Source organism: Schistocerca gregaria, chromosome 8 (assembly GCF_023897955.1).
Source record: "Schistocerca gregaria isolate iqSchGreg1 chromosome 8, iqSchGreg1.2, whole genome shotgun sequence".
Classification (NCBI taxonomy): domain Eukaryota; kingdom Metazoa; phylum Arthropoda; class Insecta; order Orthoptera; family Acrididae; genus Schistocerca; species Schistocerca gregaria.
The window spans coordinates 509,149,051-509,165,659 of NC_064927.1; the positions used below are offsets into that span (position 1 = coordinate 509,149,051).

At 47.4% G+C, this 16,609-nt stretch overlaps 1 protein-coding gene across 2 annotated transcripts in view; it reads right to left on the minus strand.

Moving 5' to 3' along the window:
- LOC126284824 (glucose dehydrogenase [FAD, quinone]-like) overlaps positions 1–16,609 on the minus strand; it is an 87,057-nt gene that overhangs the window by 5,046 nt on the left and 65,402 nt on the right. For both annotated transcript variants that reach the window (XM_049984036.1, XM_049984035.1), the window contains one exon: positions 5,906–6,188. In XM_049984036.1, the coding sequence (XP_049839993.1) occupies positions 5,906–6,188 (283 nt within the window). The remainder of the gene's footprint in view (positions 1–5,905; positions 6,189–16,609) is intronic.

Below are 16,609 nucleotides of genomic sequence, written 5' to 3' on the forward strand. Positions count from 1 at the left end.
CCTTCCCGCAGTGCATACACCGGTTCCCGTGAGATCACTGAAGTTAAGCGCTGATGGGCGTGGCCGGCACTTGGCGGGGTGATCATCCATTCGCCATGCGCTGTTGCCATTTTTCGGGTCGCACTCAGCCTCGTGATGCCAACTGAGGAGCTACTCGACCGAATAGTAGCGGCTTCGGTCAAGAATGCCATCGTAACGACCGGGAGAGCGGTGTGCTGGCCCCACGCTCCTCCTATTCGCATCCTCCCCTGAGGATGACACGATGGTCGGATGGTCCCGGTAGGTCACTCGCTCCACATCATTTGGATAAAAGAATCAATCAAATGATCTATGGAACGTGTAACTAGTCCAATTAACAGTGATAATTAAGTAGGTCGTGACTCTTGTGAAATAACTCCTTGAGATTCTGAACTCTTCATACCAAACTAAGATCGATGCAATCATTCGATTAAAGTCTAATCGAAATTGGTTCTGATGTAACATACAGTGTGTGATGAAAAGTATACGGACATCCCTACGTAAGGCAGAATTGGCCACTAAATGTTCAGAGACCCGCCAGTCAGTAAGAGGCGGGGAGGATTGTGTTGCCAACAGACGAGCAGTGTCAGCAGAGTGGGGCCGTCAGCAGAGCTCAGTGACTGTCAGTGACTGTCACCGGAGCGACAAATCCGCCTGCTCGTCTCTGAGTCGTCCGCACTGGACAAGGCGTTCTCAGGCTTTCGGTAGGTGATACGTTAACGTGACTGGTCAACGTAGTTTAAATGCAGCCAAGTTCATTTTTTGCATATCTACTTTCGGTAATATTTTGCAACCAAGAAATTAAAGAAAACTGAATATTGGCTTCAGCACTTGGACATCCTTTCTGTTTTTAGTTGTTACTTAGGTTTTGTAAGTGAAATTTATCTGCACATTACCAGTCCGCACATAAACTATCGTATTTAAATAATTTGTCTCTTTCTTAAGACAGCATATAGTGAAAAACATAGACAGCTGTTTCGAGTTTCTCCTTCTCCCTGTTTTTGCATTCTCTTGCTCTCTAGCCCTTGCGGAGGAACGGAGCGCGAGATTGGGTGTCGTTTGGTTGCAGCGACCAGCAGCAAGGAGTAATCAGCGCTTTGTTGCAGGAGGCATTTAATTTGGCAGCACTGAATACAATTCTTACGCTCTGAAAGAGAAGAAAAATTTAATAATTTAATCAAGATGGTATACTCACTGATAGAAAAAAACAGTAGGTTTTACCAGAAGTATCGATTCTTAGACAATGTGTCTAATAGTGTTATAAGTAGGCTGTTTAGGTTTTCTTATTGGTAACGCCGCTTAGCGCTCGGTATGAAACATCACTGGCTGTGCTGTGCGCAGTCTGTGTTTAGTTTGCATTGTTGTCTGCCATTGTAGTGTTGAGCAGCGGCAGCTGGATGCTGACAGCGCGTAGCGTTGCGCAGTTGGAGGTGAGCCGCCAGCAGTGGTGGACGTGGGGAGAGAGATGGCGGAGTTTTGAAATTTGTAAGAATCGGTGTCATGAACTGCTATATATATTATGACTAGTGAGGTAAATACATTGTTTGTTCTCTATTAAAATCTTTCATTTGCTAACTATGCCTATCAGTAGTTAGTGCCTTCAGTAGTTTGAATCTTTTATTTAGCTGGCAGTAGTGGCGCTCGCTGTATTGCAGTAGCTTGAGTAACGAAGATTTTTGTGAGGTAAGTGATTTGTGAAACGTATAGGTTATTGTTAGTCAGGGCCATTCTTTCGTAGGGATTTTTGAAAGTCAGATTGCGTTGCGCTAAAAAATATTGTGTTTCAGTTTAAGCACAGTCGCGTATAATTTTTCTAAGGGGACGTTTCAGTGTATTTTAAATACGAGTGTATGCCATCTTAGGCACTGTATAACACTTAAAACGCTTGATAATGGCACTTTGAAGCCGAAATCATGATCGTGTAAGTGTAAATGTAACACTCCAAATAAACAACAGTCAAATGGCGGTACTGACTTTAAAGAAATTTAAAGAAGAAAACTTGTCCTCTTCCCAAACGGGAATCGATTCCATAGTCTTTAGTTCGAAGTGCATTTCTTACTTGAGTTTAATCTGTAGCCAAAAGCTTAGTAGTTGCATATGCTTTACTATTTATGCTTTCATAAACTCGGATGAAAGAAATGCGTTGCGATAGCGCTCAAGGATTTAGATTCTTGCTTCTGTTAAATGTTACAGCAGGTGTAGAACACAGTGGTCGAATCGAGAAATTTTGTTGCCAAATGTCACACCTGGTGGACGCAAAGTAAAAATTATGTACACAGGTGGCATGGATTCGATATTGATTATTACATGAAGTGCTACGTTCTTTTAAATAAATGACAGTCTTCTGTCGCACTATAATGGATGGGAAAATAAAACAGGCCCAGAAAATACAGGGAGTTCATAAATTCGTTATAGAAAGTAACCTTTAATTGTGAAAAGGCTAAACAGCTTAGAGGAATGTTTGATACAGCGGTAGGTGTAATATATCTTCAAGTTTTATTCCCGCCTAACACTATTAGTTCCAGACTTTCGCGACAGGTGGCAATGCGGGAATGAGTTATTCCAACCGTCATGTTGCAGTCTTATAACGCCACAGCGTTGTTTCTGGTATCATGAAGCAAAATGCGTTACTACAGTCCACAGACAGTTCATGACCAAATATCACATAGATGCACTGCTATTAATTAGTACCACCATTTCACTAAAACCGTATGGGTACCCCCAGGACTCGGAATCAGGGTGGACGAGCAGTCTCTGACTCAGCAGTTGAACAAGGCCGCCAATCTTACACTCATAGTCCGGATAAATGAACGAGGCGTGCCAGCTTACACCTAGGACTGCCTACGCCCCTGTCTTTCAAACCCTTCAAACTGGAACTGTTGCAAGCTTTAAGAGAAAGTGGCAAAGAATAACGAGCTGAGATTTGTGCAGAAATGTTTAACAAAATGCAGGCTACAGATGATTTTCTTAGTAAAATATTGTTCAGTGACGAAGCCACCTTCCATACTTGATGTAAAGTGAATCTGCATAATGTTAGGACATGGGGTGAGCGGAAACCACGTTACGTAATCGAACATATAAATATATTTTGCGCTGTAATTTGTAAGATTTACGATTATTTCTTTTTTGCCGAGTCAACTGTAACTCCCATATCGTTCCTGGACGTTCTTGAATATAATCTAATGTCTCAGTTACAACAGGATATGGGCACAGGATTTATTTTCCAACAAGATGGCACGCCACTATATTACCATCGTGAAACAGTCGCGTACCTCAGTAGGAATCTGACGATTTGGCACGTCCCAACACGATCACCTGATGTAACCTCATTGGACTTCGATGCATGGGATTTCATTAAAGACGGCGTGTTTGTTCCTCCGCTTCCGGGAAACGTCGAGGGGATACGACAACGGATAACACAAGCAGTTGTCACCACACACCAAAATATGATTCACAGGATTTGGCAGGAAATTGATTCCTGAGGGGAAATTTGTCGAGTTATAAAAGGTTGTCGCAATGGACACTGCAAATAAAAGTTGAAGATATACTGCATTCAGTTCTGTATCAAACATTTCTGCAAGTTATTTACCTTTTCCGCAATTAAAGATTACTTTGTGTAACTAATTTAATAAACACCCTGTATTTACAGTGAGACCGGCGCGGGACTCACGCTTGTCTACGGACATCACAGAAGGTACTGGAAACGGCCACCGTATAGAGCAGCGCAAACTGCGAGACACGCGTAGCAACTATCCCTGATGGAGAGCAATAATAGCGCGTTCAGTGTTCTGCTGCAGCTCTTCATGTGTGTGAGCGTTATTTGTGTACACCTGACCCTTCAGTTTCCCCCACAGGTAACAGTCACAGGGAGGGAGGTCAGGCGATGTAGATGGCCAGGAGACTGCTCTGCCTCAGCTGACCGTCCATCCACTCATCACCGAAACACCTCTCGCTCTCGTGACAAGTGTGTCAAGGCAGTGTGTGGTGTTGCTCCGTTTTGCTGAAAATGTGCATACAGTTGTTCATATCCTATGAGTTGATCGCAAAATGGATTAAACCGTTCCTAGGCATTTCGGTTAGCATTAGCGATTTGGATAAGAGCCGTGTAACGATGCAGCCATGAGACTTTGAGCAACAAGCACCAGTATTGATACTGTGCAACAGCTCTTCAAAGTACTGATGGAGATTTTCTGATGCGTAATGGCGCACGTTGTGTGAGTCCACATACCCCGACAGGCTAAACCACGTCTCATTTGAAGAAAAAAAGCTGAGGATCCAATAGTCCTGATTCAATCACTCAGAAACATGTGGGCTAACAGAGTGGTGTATCGAATTCACCATTTCGAGCATTTACTGTGACGGACAATTGTGTTCATTAAGATGGGCTCATTCCGCGTCGGTCTTATGCGCGCCAGTTTCATTTTACCTGCCACCTACAAATGTAGTATGTAAACATAATTGACTTGAACGCTGTGTCCTCCTAGAGAAACGACATGTCACTTGAGAATGGCATAATAGACTGGAATCGCGATCGTGGAGAATAAATACGAGAGACTTTCAATAAGCAATAGAATACTTGTTTTCTCCACCAGTTTCGGCTGAAAAATATGGAATTTGTTGTGGGACATTGTGAAACACTTCCGCTTCAGCTGTTACAGTCTCATGAAGTCGTGAAAGGTAGCGGCGCTATAGCTGGCCTTCAGAGTAGCGTCTGTGACAGAGGTGCGCCAGAAGCAGAGAGCTGTCACTGAGCTTCTTTTGGCGGAAAATGAGAGCATCCCAGATGTGTGCAGGCGCTCGCAGAATGTTTGCGGATGCGCGACAGCGGGCGAAGCACGGCAAGTCGTTGCAGGTGGCGTCTGTCGTCGTCGCGGCGGCGTCGCCCGGCGCCGGCCGACCAGTCGCACACAGCTGTGGCCCCTGCGGTGTGCTTCGGCTGTCCAGCGCGACAGAAAGGCGAAAAGACTTCTCCCTCTCCATGACAGCGCAGGGCCTGGCACGAGGCTGCGCACCCGGGAGCAGCTCACAAAACCTCACTGGACTGTTCTTTCTCATCGAGCGCACGGCTCGACTTTCCCTACTTCCATCTGTTTGGCCCAATGAAGGACGCTCTCCGCGAGAAGCAGTACGTCGGTGACGGGGAGACCACTGGTGCAGCAAGACGCTGGGTCCGACGTCGACCAGTGGAGTGCTACCGTGCAGGAGTACAGGCTCTCTCAGTAAGTGGTGTAAGGCCGTCGCACTGAACGGAGACTATGTCCAAAAATAGGGTTTTGTAGCCAAAAGAGTGGGGGATAATACGGTGCATTGGAATCCCGAATAAATTGAACTTAGGCTCGGAAAAAAATGCATTACTTTTTCAGCGCCTCTCGTACATACGTAGAAAAAGCAATACATTTAGAGAGCGAGGTTTATGACACGCGCATCCTGCCAGTAACACCATAAGGGCTCGAAACAATGACCCAACAAGCACCGGAAATCGACTCCGGGTCTGGCAAAGGGCAGTAGAGAGAGCAATGCTTGGAGTGAATCTGAGAGACAGGGTCAAGAACGCAGAGATAAGGAGAATAACGGGGGTCCACGACATTCTCAAGCGGACGGAGAGACTTAAGTGGCATTTGGCAGGACACGCGCCCGGGAGCAACTTCAAATTAGCCAAAAGACTGACGCAGTGGCGTCCGAGGGAGACAGAGAGGAGTATCCGACGTCCTCTCACCAGATGGATAGACGCCATCCAGCGAACGTGCAGGAAAAGCTGGATCCAGACCGGCTAGCAAAGCTCGACGTGGAAATCCCTGGAACGGGACTAGGTTCAGGAATGGATAGCTAGGGGGCGGTTGTGATCGCCGAGTAGGCAGGAGAGGCCGGTGGCTGTGGCGGCACTCACGAGGACGCGGAGGTCGTGCGGGTCCTGGAAGTAGTTGGGCACGACGCGCGGCAGCTGGAGCGGGTCCCTGGAGCGCAGCGTCACGGCGCCCCTGGAGCGCGGCCGCAGGACCAGCGGCAGCACGGAGTAGCTGTCGCGGTACAGCACCGGCTCGAACACCGCCGCGTACACGTCGTCGTGCAGGCCGGCCGCGCGCTTGCCGAACAGCCCGCCGTCGGTGTTGTCGCCGTACGACGCCAGGAACAGCTGCACGTCCGGCCAGTCGGTGGAGGCGTTCGAGTACCTGCAACCGGCACGCGGCAGCCGCCGCTGCACTGCTGGCCAGCCGGCACTGGGCACACGTCGTACAAACGCCACGTGACTCAAAACAGGGTCCCACGTGAAGTGATTCTGAAATCAGTATTGAATGTTGACGCCGTTGCTGCCTATAACCCCGGCTACATTCCTCGGTTTTGAATCAAAGAGGCTCTGGACGTGTTCTCGGGGTATAGCAGCCCATGCCGCATCCACCTATTGGCAAAGTACATCTGGTGTAGCGGCGGGTGGTGTAACTCGGGTCAGTCATTTCGGAATCATCGACCACTGTCTCTGACTGGGAAGAGACCGGGGGAACAGGGAGAGCAAGGCAGCAGTGCAATACAGTGGGTGGCGAAGAAATATGGAACATTACTTGCCACGTGTGGTCGCGCATTATATCGTTGGAGTGTGGCCGTCGGCTAGCTGCGAAGTCAAGTGAAGACGACAGACTCCAACGCTTCAGCGATGTAACGCTGACTGGTAAGCTTAACGGCATGTCCGTACTAGAGGACGCGGGAATGCAATCCGATACCGCCCCGAACCCTAATACCGGATGTAGGAGCGGCACGGCGACGCACAAGGCAACAGTTCGACAGTTTCGCACAACGGTGTCCCCAGACTCTAATCCGAACATCGGATCTGGATTCGCCGATAAATACATTGTTGTGCCATTCGACTGCTCGTGTCCGCCGTTCCTCGCACCGTTGACGGTGCGAACAGCTGTGGCGTCGGCTCAGCGGTAATCGCAGCTATGGACGCCTCGCGGACAGTCCACTCTGCTGCAGACGACATCGGATGGTACGCGCGGACTCTGCTTGTTGCGCAACAGACCGGATTTGTTGCGGTACGGTTCGTGATATGGAAGAGCGATGCATCAATGCCACTCGCACAGTAAGCGTGTCAGCAGGCGTATCGATGCTACGGGGTGGGTACACTCGATGCCGTCCGTCCGTCATTCCCTCCTGCACACAGCGATTACAGATCCGCATCACAGTTGCTCGGTTGCGTCCGACGCGGTCACCCACTTCCCAGAAGCACAATCCGCAACCCCTGTAGGCGACCATTCTTTCTCGGCCGAACTCCGAAATGTGCTCTAAACACGATCGTTGTCTGCTACAAATCGAGTTAACCTGTTAACGCAAATCAACGGCACGGAAGAACGACAGCACGTCCACACGGCCGCCTGTTCCCCCTTTGTACAGCGCTTGCAGGTGGCTCTACTCTTGCCGTGATGTGCGGCTGCGCTGAAGTGCTGATCACGTGTATCTCTCGTCGGCGCAGGTCCGTGCTGCAAATGTCACCTGATCTGGGTCCTTCCTTCACGGTGTTGCATTTTGGGTGGCCAGCAGTGCACTTCTTAAGGCTGGTTCACAATACATAACTTAGTCAAGCAGCATGTGGTCTTGTAGCTATGGTTGACAAGTAAGCAAATGAACGTTCATAGATAATTTATTAGGTTGGTGCATAAGTTCTGAACGTTTTTGTTTTGCATGTCGGTATCGGTTGCTGTCGGTTTATTTATCGATTTTCATTTTTTTATTTCTAGTTCAGTGTTGTTATTTGAGTTAACGTATTGACATTTTGTCATTTAGAGATAGTGAGTAGAGCTGTGGACACTAGAAAATAGAATACCAACTGGAGAAATTGGAATATTTCCGACATATTCCTCTGTTTGTGTTCAGTAGAGTTTGGCAACAGCGGTGGCATCCAGAAAAATTTGCGGCGTCTGTGGGGATAAGGCCACTGAGAGGAGATATGGCAACAAAATAGTTTTCTCGTTTTAGGGAGGGTAGTTCTGACATTAGTGACCCTCCACGTTCAGGAAGACTTTCGGGCTTTGACGAAGATCGTTTGAACGCATTAATCCGCAATAATCCACTTCAGTGTACTCCATAAATAGCAAATGCTGTGAACTGCGATCACTCCACCAACGTGCGACATTCGCATGCAACGGGGAAGGTTCAAAAGTAGGCTGATGGCTACCGCGCACTGTAAGCCAAAATCACGAAAATCAGCGGGTGGTCATAAGTGCACCTCTGCTTGCTCGTAACCAGTTGACTCGTCAACAACACCGACTATTCGTATCTCGCATCGTGACTGGTGACGATAAATGGTGTTTTTTATGCTAACATAAGGGAGAGAAAGGAGTGGTTGAGCCCAGACAAAGCAGCACGGCTGCGTACGAAGACCCGCACGCATCCATGAAAGACGAGGCCGTGCATTTAGTGGAACAGCGACGCTGTGTTGCACCAGGAATTCCTTCCGCGAGGTGTAACCGTCGTTACTGGCATTTACTGTGAAAAAGTGGGACGCCTCGCAGACGCAGTCCGATAACAGAGACCAGCAAGACTGCGTGAAGCGATACTGCTCCACTGTGACGCCCGGCCGCATTCTGCCAGACTGACAAAAACCTTACACGCGAGTTGGGGTGGGAAGTCATTCCGCACCCACCGTATTCACCTGATTTTGCGCCCACAGATTTTCGCCTTTTCCGGTCTCTATCGAGCAATCTTCAAGGAAGCTCCTCTCCGGATGAAAATGCGCTCCAAAAATGGCTCGACGAGTTCTTCGCCTCAGAATCACGTGATTTCTACAGTCGTGGAATCGAAATGTTCAGAATATTACGATAAATGCTGACATGATGCTTTTGATTTTACGTTTAACCACAATCTTCTGAAACTCCGGTATTCCCATCGTCTCTGCCAAGTGTATGGCTGCGGCTGTACTGAGTGCTTTATTTTTGTACAGTGGACGTTTCACGATCCACAAGCGCTCCTGTTCTGCGTACAGAAAAACAAAATTGACCGTGGTGTCGTCGCTCCAACGAGCCATGTTGCTGACTCACAGGAAACAGACGATAATGCGCGCCACTGAGCAGGTGGTGTTCACACTTGTCCTGTGGCACGCCATGGGCTGCGGGTTGCTACTTGATCGGCTGCTCTCCAGCTTAAGGGATCAGGCCGATTAAACTGGTTTACTTATCAACCCTACTGAACTATGTCGTTCAGACGCTTTTAGTGACTAAATCACTCGCCACTTGACTAATACCGCCCTAGTGTGAACCAGCCTTAGGAGATGCCAGCAGTTTCTTATTTCAGATTCCAGCTGATCTTTGGACGGGTAGAAACATGTTCAACGCCGGTTGTGTTTTTCACTCAGCATCCTTGGCACACCACATATCGCAGTATATTGTTACTGTAAGACTTTAAATTGTTAATTAATTAGAGCACTGACACAACTGACACAACTTCCAAGAGAAAATTCCTGGGAGGGGGGAGGGGGGGGGGCTTATGGGCGCTCAACATCGAGGTCACCAGCGAATTCCTGGGATACCTCTCAGCTTCGTCTGAGATCAAAACAGTCGTCCGAAAGGGCGATGGGATCTCTCCGATGCCTTTCAACTGTTTTCTTGAAAAACAGATGGCTAGGAATCATTATAATCCGATGAGAACTTGAACTAAATCCAAGAGCATCACGGGAGACACTCTCGCTTCTGTTGATGATACTGGCATTCTTTCAAATGACGTAGGAAGTAGTAGAATTCAGATCGAACTTTAATAAAAGAAGCCGTCAAACAAACTGACCTTGCAGACATCGTTTCAAAAAATAAAACTCATGAGTTACATCAAAGATAGCCCTCCCGGCTAGCCGCGCGGTCTGATGCACTTGCCGGCACGAATCCGCCCGGCGGATTTGTGTCGAGGTCCGGTGTGCCGGCCAGCCTGGGGATGGTTTCTAAGCCGGTTTTCCGTCTACCTCGGCGTATGCGGGCTGTTTCCCCTTATTCCGCCTCAGTTACACTGTGTCGGCCATTGCTGCACAAACAATGTCTCCACGTACATGAACACGCAAACATTTGGGGTTACACTCGTTTGGTGTGAGACGCTGTCGGGTGGGTCCACTGGGGGCCAAATCCCACAGTAACCCTGGGTTCGGTGTGGGGCGGCGGTGGGGTGGGTGGACTGCTGTGGCCTGTTGTGGGGTTGTGCACCACTGAGGGCTACGCGGGGACGAAGTCTCGCCGTCGTTTCTAGGTCCCCAGTTCCATACAATACAGTACATCAAAGATGTCCCCGCAAAATTCCCGATGAAATATGGAGTTATCATCACAGCAGAAAAATTTAGGTACCTGGGGAAAAAAGGGAACAAATGGACAAGGAACGAATATGTAAACTTGAAATAGCCTACCAAACGTCGCCCCTGATCAGCCTCTGCGCTATCGCTAAATGTTATCAACGGAGATAAAACTGAATGAAATTTCTTTGTGATCTCGTCGCTTATACTTGCTAATAGCTTCTGCCCTTGTGCAGCTTCCAGGTTTTCACAGTATTGTGGAATCCAATAGAAAATATGAAGAACACGGTATGAAATCTAAATCACTTACTTTTCATGAAGACTTACACACGTGCCATTTATTGGCTTCAAATGGCTCTGAGCACTATAGTACTTAACTTCTGAGGTCATCAGTCGCCTAGAACTTACAACTAATTAAAGGTAACTAACCTAAGGACATCACACACATCCATGTCAGAGGGAGCATTCGGACCTGAGACCGTAGCGGTCGTGCGGTTCCAGACTGTAGCGCCTAGGAAAAAAATGGTTCAAATGGCTCTGAGCACTATGGGACTCAACTGCTGTGGTCATCAGTCCCCTAGAACTTAGAACTACTTAAACCTAACTAATCTAAGGACATCACACACATCCATGCCCGAGGCAGGATTCGAACCTGCGACCGTAGCAGTCGCACGGTTCCGGACTGCGCGCCTAGAACCGCGAGACCACCGCGGCCGGCTGTAGCGCCTAGGACCGCACGGCCACTCCGGCCGGTGCCATTTATTAGTGAATTTCTTGGACATACATTTCGTAGGTAATTTTGGAAATGTTGGAAGAAACAACAGTTCCAGAATTTCTATTCTAACAGTGATTGTTGTCCTAATGAAAACGCAAAACAGAGTACTTCCCAAAACATGTGCAGCAATAGCTGTCACCGACAAGGAAAAGTATGTACATTTTCGTGTTCGACGAAGGAAGAAGAAAACACTTAAACTTAAGCAGTATGCAAAGCTCATTTCGTTTCATAAAGTCTGAACATGAAGTGTGTAAGTGGAAGAAAGATTACACGAAGTACGAAAATCGGCCGAAATGAAATTGGCAGATGTCTGAGAGAAAAACTATTCGAAAGATTTAGAACTGCTCGTGAGAGTCAGTGCACCGTTACCAAAGAAATCTACACGACTGGGCGCTCTGAATTGCGAGGTAGATGAACGTTACTAATTTCCAGGTTTCTTCGATCTGGTTAAACGGATTCAGCAAATTATACAGAAAAGGAGGTTGCAAAGTTACGAAGTCAACCTCAAGAAAACGCGTAGTGGAGATGTCATTAATAGGTAATACTAGAAACGAATTCTTAGATGACGTGAAGGGAAGCTTCTTGTTGTCCCCTAAAAGGTTCATATAAAGGCAGTCATTCAGTCTGTTAATACTGGTTATCCGTCTTCGGCTGACTGCAGTTTAATTAAAAAGATTTACACAGGACGCGTTCCGCTTTTATTTACAAAGCATTTTCCGTGGTTATTCTGCGTATTGGAATCATACGTTTGTACATTTTTGGTTCTTTTAGGTTAAAAACATCGTTTTGTTTATAAAATTGACGCGCAAGCTATTTGCGGTGTTTCTTTAAGTATTCTGCTCCTTCCCTGCTTGCTAGCAGCGGTTGACGTCGAAAGGCTTCGATTCACACTTGCACATGGCAGTTTTCGCCGTTCTGCAGCACTTTCTGCGCTGCACTATCTACACTTGACTTTGGTAAACTATTTCCCATTAAGCACAGTAGCAGTGTGAATGTCTGCTCGTTTGTGTTCGTTCACGTTGTGAGTGTTGCCAACGTGCGAAACTACTTTTGTATTTGTGTGTGTGTGTGTGTGTGTGTGTGTGTTCGAGCGAGTGAAAATGTGTGAAGTTGTCTGGTATGTTAGGTAGAGACGTGAGAGGAGTGTAAGGGGGTTGACTTTTTTTTGGGTAGGCTGGTGGGGGGAAAAGGAGATGAGGCTGGACGGTGATTATAGGACAGAATCAGGGAGGAAATGGTTGCGGTAAATGGGGCCTGTAGTTATATGTGTATATTTAGTGTTATATTATGTGGTCAATCAGTTTAAAGAGTGTGTGGTTTGTCAAGTTCGTCTGATCATTTATCAGTTTTTTTTCTTTTTTTTTTTGTTATGGTTTCGAATCATTGAAGTTTGATGCAAACTACACTTTACCATTCCGACGAAAGAAAGAGATTCGCTTTGTGCAGCCGATGAATGCTGTAACACGACACCAATGATAAGTGTCAGTGGATTACTGTTTCCGCAACTTAATTTCTGTCTTCAGGAGCATCAAGGCAAATTAGGACGAACAGTTTTGGAAAAAGAATTGTTTACATGCAAAACTCATGTAATCGACGTAGCAAAATGTGGAAAAATCGGAGTGAATACTTTCGAAGTTACTTCCGAAATATATGATTACCGTTCCCAGAGATTAATTCTTTGCTTCTGTTGGACTCTTTGGCCGAACACATGGATACCTCTGGCTTTAGGAGGACGACTAAAAGACTGCCAGAGTAATTGGGACTCCACCCACAACCAACTGTGTGATTCAGTCTCTCGATAGCAAAATTCAAAGGCGTAAAGCATTTTTGAGATGTTTGCCGGACGATATAATTTCCGGTAGTTCGTTGACATTGCAGGTTTATCAGCGGAACAGTCCGCCTGCGCTTAGCTGAGCGGTAACGTGTTTGCCTACCACGCAGCGGGCCCGGGTTCGACTCCTCGCCGGGTTGGGTATTGTTCCGCGCTCGTGGACTGGGTATTGTGCTGTACTCGTCATCCTTTCGTCATCGACACCGACGCACCAGTCGCCCAGTGAGGCGTCGACTGGAATAAGACTTGCGACCGGATAGGGCCTCCCCGCCAACAATGCCAGACGATCATTTCATTTAACTTAAGGTTTTTTTCAGAAGCAAATCAGGAAGTTGAATTTTGCTCGGTCTACCAACTTTCGTGCACGTGTTACACAGAGACTCGACAGAGTGGCTATCCTACGTCCTCCCGTTTCTCAGAACGGGTTGCAGTAGTGTAATGGTTAAGGTGTTATGATTCAAAGCAAAAGGTCCTGAGTTCAAACCCTAGTCAATGGTTAATATTTTATGGATAGGATGTGTGGCTGCTGTGTACGGACGCAGGGGGAGCTGGCCACTCTTCGCGAACAGCTGAGCGTGTTGATGGCCGCGGTCAGCCGTCTTCAGGCTGCTGCCTCGGAGTGTAGCGGCAGTGGGGAGTCTGGTGCGTCGCAAGGTACACCCCAGGTGTTACATGCTTCACCCACTGTCCCTGCTGTCGAGACATCTTCGCGGGTACCGGGCGCGGTTGGGCCACCCTCTCCCCAAGGGGAGTGGCGGGTTCAGCGGCGTTCGCAGCGCACGAGGCGGAGGGTCAATGTGGAGGCTGGCCGTGTGGCATCGCCCGCTCTGCCTGTGAGTGGACATGTGGCTGCTCCTTCAGCAAGGTCCGAGCAGGCACGTGGGGGGAGGGGTTTATTAGTTATTGGGAGCTCCAACGTTAGGCGGGTGATGGAGCCCCTTAGGGAAATAGCGGAAAGGTCGGGGAAGAAGGCCAGTGTTCACTCTGTCTGCTTGCCGGGGGGTCTCATCCGAGATGTGGAGGAGGCCCTACCGGCGGCGATAGAGAGCACTGGGTGCACCCGACTGCAAATTTTTGCTCATGTCGGCACCAATGTCTCCTGCCGTCTGGGTTCAGAGGTCATCCTCAGTTCGTACAGGCGGCTGGCGGAGTTGGTGAAGGCGGAAAGCCTCGCTCGCGGGGTGGAATCAGAGCTAACTATTTGTAGTATCGTTCCCAGAACCGATCGCGGTCCTCTGGTTTGGAGCCGAGTGGAAGGCTTAAACCAGAGGCTCAGACGATTCTGCGGAGAGCTGGGGTGCAAATTTCTCGACCTCCCCTATCGGGTGGAGAAATGTAGGGTCCCCCTGAATAGGTCAGGCGTGCACTACACGCCGGAAGCGGCTACGAGGGTAGCGGAGTACGTGTGGAGTGCACATGGGGTTTTTTTAGGTTAGAGAATTCCCTCCCTAGGCCCGACAAGACGCCTCCTGAGACGCGGCAAGGCAGTAGGCAAAATGCAACAAGGAATAACAATATTAATGTGCTAATACTAAACTGCAGGAGCGTCTATAGAAAGGTCCCAGAACTGCTCTCATTAATAAACGGTCACAACGCCCATATAGTACTAGGAACAGAAAGTTGGCTGAAACCAGACGTAAACAGTAATGAAATGCTAAACTCGGATTGGAATGTATACCGCAGAGATAGGCTGGACAGTGAAGGGGGAGGCGTGTTTATAGCGATAAGAAGTGCAATAGTATCGAAGGAAATTGACGGAGATTCGAATTGTGAAATGATTTGGGTGAAGGTCACGGTTAAAGCAGGCTCAGACATGGTAATTGGATGTCTCTATAGGCCCCCGGGCTCAGCAGCTGTTGTGGCTCAGCACCTGAAGAATAATTTGGAAAATATTTCGAGTAGATTTCCCCACCATGTTATAGTTCTGGGTGGAGATTTTAATTTGCCGGATATAGACTGGGAGACTCAGACGTTCATAACGGGTGGCAGGGACAAAGAATCTAGTGAAATATTTTTAAGTGCTTTATCTGAAAACTACCTTGAGCAGTTAAACAGAAAACCGACTCGTGGCGATAACATATTAGACCTTCTGGTGACAAACAGACCCGAACTATTTGAATCAGTTAATGCAGAACAGGGAATCAGCGATCATAAAGCGGTTACTGCATCGATGATTTCAGCCGTAAATAGAAATATTAAAAAAGTTAGGAAGATTTTTCTGTTTAGCAAAAGTGACAAAAAGCAGATTTCAGAGTACTTGGTGGCTCAACACAAAAGTTTTGTCTCAAGTACAGACAGTGTTGAGGATCAGTGGACAAAGTTCAAAACCATCGTACAATATGCGTTAGATGAGTATGTGCCAAGCAGGATCGTAAGAGATGGGAAAGAGCCACCGTGGTACAACAACCGAGTTAGAAAACTGCTGCGGAAGCAAAGGGAACTTCACAGCAAACATAAACATAGCCAAAGCCTTGCAGACAAACAAAAATTACGCGAAGCGAAATGCAGTGTGAGGAGGGCTTTGCGAGAGGCTTTCAATGAATTTGAAAGTAAAGTTCTATGTACTGACTTGGCAGAAAATCCTAAGAAATTTTGGTCCTATGTCAAAGCGGTAGGTGGATCAAAACAAAATGTCCAGACACTCTGTGACCAAAATGGTACTGAAACAGAGGATGACAGACTAAAGGCCGAATTACTAAATGTCTTCTTCCAAAGCTGTTTCACAGAGGAAGACTGCACTGTAGTTCCTTCTCTAGATTGTCGCACAGTTGACAAAATGGTAGATATCGAAATAGACGACAGAGGGATAGAGAAACAATTAAAATCGCTCAAAAGAGGAAAGGCCGCTGGTCCTGATGGAATACCAGTTCGATTTTACACAGAGTACGCGAAGGAACTTGCCCCCCTTCTTGCAGCGGTGTACCGTAGGTCTCTAGAAGAGCGAAGCGTTCCAAAGGATTGGAAAAGGGCACAGGTCATCCCCGTTCTCAAGAAGGGACGTCGAACAGATGTGCAGAACTATAGACCTATATCTCTAACGTCGATCAGTTGTAGAATTTTGGAACACGTATTATGTTCGAGTATAATGTCTTTTCTGGAGACTAGAAATCTACTCTGTAGGAATCAGCATGGGTTTCGAAAAAGACGGTCGTGTGAAACCCAGCTCTCGCTATTCGTCCACGAGACTCAGAGGGCCTTAGACACGGGTTCACAGGTAGATGCCGTGTTTCTTGACTTCCGCAAGGCGTTTGACACAGTTCCCCACAGTCGTTTAATGAACAAAGTAAGAGCATACGGACTATCAGATCAATTGTGTGATTGGATTGAGGAGTTCCTAGATAACAGAACGCAGCATGTCATTCTCAATGGAGAGAAGTCTTCCGAAGTAAGAGTGATTTCAGGTGTGCCGCAGGGGAGTGTCATAGGACCGTTGCTATTCACAATATACATAAATGACCTGGTGGATGACATCGGAAGTTCACTGAGGCTTTTTGCAAATGATGCTGTGGTGTATCGAGAGGTTGCAACAATGGAAAATTGTACTGAAATGCAGGAGGATCTGCAGCGAATTGACGCATGGTGCACGGAATGGCAATTGAATCTCAATGTAGACAAGTGTAATGTGATGCGAATACATAGAAAGATAGGTCCCTTATCATTTAGCTACAAAATAGCAGGTCAGCAACTGGAAGTAGTTAATTCCATAAATTATCTGGGAGTACTCATT